Source organism: Mesitornis unicolor, unplaced genomic scaffold, assembly GCF_000695765.1.
Source record: "Mesitornis unicolor isolate BGI_N332 unplaced genomic scaffold, ASM69576v1 scaffold19527, whole genome shotgun sequence".
NCBI classification, from domain to species: Eukaryota; Metazoa; Chordata; class Aves; order Mesitornithiformes; family Mesitornithidae; genus Mesitornis; species Mesitornis unicolor.
In genome coordinates, this window is record NW_010194551.1 from 227 (window position 1) to 4,765 (window position 4,539).

The window sequence follows — 4,539 nt, forward strand, 5'->3', positions numbered from 1 at the left end:
CCACCCCTGTCCCAACCCCAGTCCCAGTCCCCATCCCATCCCCATCCCATCCCAGTCTCAGTCTCATCCCTGACCCATCCCCATCCCTGTCCCAACCCCAGTCCCAGTCCCCATCCCCATCCCATCCCCATCCCATCCCTATCCCAGTTCCAGTCCCATCCCAGTCCCAGTTACCATCCCTGTCCCCATCCCATCCCCATCCCAGTCCTCATCCCCAACCCATCCCCACCCCAGTCCCCTCCCAGTCCCACCTTGCGCGCCAGATGTTTGAAGTCCTCGGTGGTGGTGATGCGCCCGGCCTTGCAGTCGGGTTTGCGGTAGGGGTTCAAGCACTGCACGATGAACTGCGACATCTGCGCCAAACGACACCCCCGTCACCCCCTGTCACCCCTTGTCACCCCCTGCCACCCCCGGGGGACGGTGACGACCCCCCCAGGACATTTGGGACACCCACCTCTTTCCTGAACACCTCCTTGCTCTTCTTGGCCAGCTCGCTGGACGTGTCGGCCTCTGCTGTCTTGGGCTTCTTGGAAGACTGGGAAGAGAAACAGGGGGGTAACTGGGATGGTACTGGGGTGAGTGGGGGTCCCCAGTGCTGTCCCCACTCTGGGGACACCGCTCCTGCTGCCCACCCCTGCCACACGGCTCCACAGTTTACTCCCAGTGAGCTTCCAGTTTAGCTTGGTGAGCTCCCAGTTTAACCCTGATGAGCTTCCAGTTTAGTCCTGGGGAGCTCCCAATTCAGTCCTGGGAAGCTTCCCAGTTTAGCTTGGTGAGCCTCCCAGTTCAGTCCCAGTGAGATTCCCAGTTCAGTCCTGGTGAGCTCCCAGTTTACTCCTGGGGAGCTTCCCTGTTTAGCCATGGTGAGCTCCCAGTTCAGCCCCAGTGAGGTTCCCAGTTTAGCTTGGTGAGCTCCCAGTTCAGTCCCAGTGAGATTCGCAGTTCAGTCCTGGTGAGCTCCCAGTTTAGTCCTGGTGAGCCCCCAGTTCAGTCCCAGTGAGGTTCCCAGTTTAGCTTGGTGAGCTCCCAGTTCAGTCCCAGTGAGATTCGCAGTTCAGTCCTGGTGAGCTCCCAGTTTAGTCCTGGTGAGCCCCCAGTTCAGTCCCAGTGAGGTTCCCAGTTTAGCTTGGTGAGCTTCCCAGTTCATTCATGGTCAGCTTTCAGCTCAGTCCCAGTGAGATTCCCAGTTCAGTCCTGGTGAGCTCCCAGTTCAGTCCTGGTGAGCTCCCAGTTCAGTCCTGGTGAGCTCCCAGTTCAGTCCTGGTGAGCTCCCAGTTCAGTCCTGGTAAGCTCCCAGTTCAGCCCAGTGCCAGCACACTCTCCACCCCCGTCCAGGCGTTGTGGTCCCAGTGCGTTTCCCAGCCCAGCACTGGTATGCTCCCCACCCCAAACAGGGCGTGCTTCCCAGTCTGGTCCTGGTGAGCTTCCTGGCCCAGTCCCAGAACACTCCAGTCCAACCCCAGCACAGTTCAGTCCAACCCCAGCACTATCCCAGTCCAATCCCAGTACATTCCCAGTCCAATCTCAGCACACTCCAGTCCAATCCCAACACAGTCCCAGTCTGACCCCAGAACTCTCCCAGTCCAATCCCAGCACAATCCCAGTCCAGTCTCAGTACTCTTCCAGTCTGATCCCAGCACAGTCCAGTCCAATCCTAGCACATTCCAGTCCAATCCCAGCACAATCCCAGTTCAATCCCAGTCCAACCCCAGCACTATCCCAGTACATTCCCAGTCCAATCCCAGCACAATCCCAGTCCACTCCCAGTCCAATCCCAGCACAGTCCCAGTCTGACCCCAGAACTCTCCAGTCCAAGCCCAGCACAATCCCAGTCCAGTTTCAGTACTCTTTTACTCTGATTCCAGTACATTCCAGTCCAATCCCAGCACAATCCCAGCCCAATCCCAGTATTCTCCCAGTCCAATCCCAGCACAGTCCCAGTCTGATCCCAGAACTCTCCCAGTCCAATCCCAGCACATTGCCAGTCAAATCCCAGCACACTCCAGTCCAATCCCAGCACACTCCAGTCCAATCCCAGCACAACCCCAGTTCAATCCCAGTCCAACCCTACCACTATCCCATTCCAATCCCAGCACAATCCCAGTCCAGTCTCAGTACTCTCCCAGTCCAATCCCAGCACATTCCCAGTTCAATCCCCGTCCAACCCCAGCACATTCCCAGTCTGATCCCAGCACTCTCCCAGTCCAACCCCCAATTATTGGGGACCAAAGAAGGGAGGAGAAGCCAAACCCGAGTAGATCACCGAGCCCAAAGGACGGGAAAACCATGAGCCAAAGCCAAAATTTAGCCAAAACTTGGGGTGGCACGAGAAAGAGCAACAGGAACTGCACTCCCGAGCTATTTCTTGTGCAAAGGTGCTGATTCCTCCACACGCTCAAATTAATCTGGATTTTAACATGAAAACCTCCTTACCCAAGGGCTTGACCCTGCCCTGATGGAGAATTGAACCCATCCATGCAATAAATCCAATTTTTTGGCATTTTAAAAGGGCATAAATATTTTGGCATCATTGCCAACCTCCCCAAGAACTTTTCCAAGGGAAAAATCCTAATTTAAAATGCGTTTTAAAGGGAAATAACGAGCGGGATTTTGCACCTTTCCATCAAAATAATGGTATTGGTGTGCGAGTTTCGGAGGAAATAAACCACCAGGAATAGCAGCTGCTGGGTGGGTTTAATCCCTTTGGAAAAAGGTGGGGAGATAAGGCTAAAAAAACCCCCAGATCCAAGGGATGTGGCTGTGATTTCAGGGCGGAGGCGAGTGGGAGCTCGGAGCACGTGGGAATTCAATGTTATTTCCTATTATCCTTTTAACACATAAAATATGTTATATTTTAATTATTTTATCATTATTTTCCATTATTATTTGGGAAAAGCCCAAATTTCAGGCAGTCACGGCTGAGATTTCAAGCCCTGAAGTGACCCGGGGCGGGGGGGGGGCTCAGCCGAAGCCACGCGGGCGGCGCTGATTTAGGGATCCCTGAAAATTGGGATTTTGGGGGTGGAGGGAGCAGTGAAAACACTGGGCAGAAGCTGCCAGCCCTGAGGTGGAGCCCTTTGAGCATCGCCCCTGTCCTCAAACCCCAAAAAACCCCAAAAGTTTGCAATCTGGAGTGTAAACACCTGCTTGGGTTTACAGAAGCATCTTCCCTTGCTGCTCCCTCAAAAATCAATAGGGAAAAGACTCCCAAGCTGCAAAACATCATTAAAACTCTTTGTTTTCTTGCTTAGAAAAGCCCAGTCATCTTCTCAACAGCTTCTTCTCATCATGGGGGTGGGATTTCTTCACTGAAAGGGTTCTCAGGGGCTGCCCAGGGCAGTGGTGGAGTCCCCATCCCTGGAGGGGTTCAAGCAGTGGTGGATGTGGCACTTGGGGCTGTGGTTTAGTGGAGGGAAAGAATTTAAAAGGCTTTTTTTGAGGATTGGGTTAAGCCTTAGAGCATGGGAAGGCGATGGCAGAGGTGGGAGATGCTGCTGGGTGTTGTAGGGTGGATGGTGCCTTCAGTCCCTATGGGAAAAATCAGCTCTGGGTGTGTGGAGCATCAAGAAAATTGCTCCCCAAGAGTTTAAACCTGACAAACCTCAATTTCCATGGCTCTTCTCTCTTCTTAAGGAATCAGGAAGGTATAAGGGATGATTTATCTATAGGGGCTCAGCAACTGCTGCCTCCTTTTTTGGCCAGTGTGAAGGTCATGGCCACACATGAGGATGCAGCAACGCTTGGCATCAACCACCGCCCCCAAAAAAGTGCTGTGGTGACCCAATTTGGGGTCATAGCAACCCAAAAGGTGAGCAAAGGAGCACCAGGGTCTTCACCATGCCAGCACCCAAAAGGACGAGGCGATGAGAGCACCCCAAAAATCTCTGCTCGATCATTTGCCACCAGGGCCCAACCTGGCAGCAAGGAGGGGAAGTCGCTCTTCAGCATCACAGAGTATTTTAAAGCACCAAAAAATCGTGGTCCTATGGTCAGCAGAGCCACTACAACTCATCTTGGGTCACTTCTGTCCCTCTGTCACCGCTCTAAAACCATCCCGACCTCAACAACAGCACCAGCTTCTGTTCATGGCCAATCTCCCTCACTGACCCCGCGCTTACCTTCATGGGGTTTTCGTCGTACGTCGGGGTCCCGAGGTCCATTTCTGCTTCGTGTTCAAGGCTGGCGTCATCCCCTGGGCTGTCCCAGGTAGGAGGGTCCCACTGGGTTTGTCTGGGGGGAGACAGACAGACAGACTGACCATCATCATCCTCTTACAAGTCACCACCTATTGGCTGTCCCATCAAGGACATCTGGTCTCCATCCGTCACCGAAACTCTTAACACGGCCCTGAATTGCTATCAGTGACCTGGTTTCCATCCCTGGACTCTGTGTGAGGTCACACACAATTAAAAATTAAACTAAAATAATGAAAGCCTGCATCAAAGGAGTCACTGGTTTGAGTTGCTTGGGTTTTCTGAGCTGTATCAGAAACCCTCTCCCACTTTTACCTTTTCACCTTTCAGGAAATGCTGGGGGAAT

At 53.2% G+C, this 4,539-nt stretch overlaps 1 protein-coding gene across 1 annotated transcript; it reads right to left on the reverse strand.

Moving 5' to 3' along the window:
- Nucleotides 1-251: 251 nt before the first annotated feature.
- Nucleotides 252-4,230, reverse strand: LOC104543284 (histone-lysine N-methyltransferase SETD2-like; the record flags this gene model as incomplete). The annotated part of the gene is made up of 3 exons (XM_010187859.1): nucleotides 252-353; nucleotides 455-535; nucleotides 4,119-4,230. Coding segments are annotated over 3 exons (295 nt in total), but the record flags the coding sequence as incomplete, so codon positions are not given.
- Nucleotides 4,231-4,539: the final 309 nt, after the last annotated feature.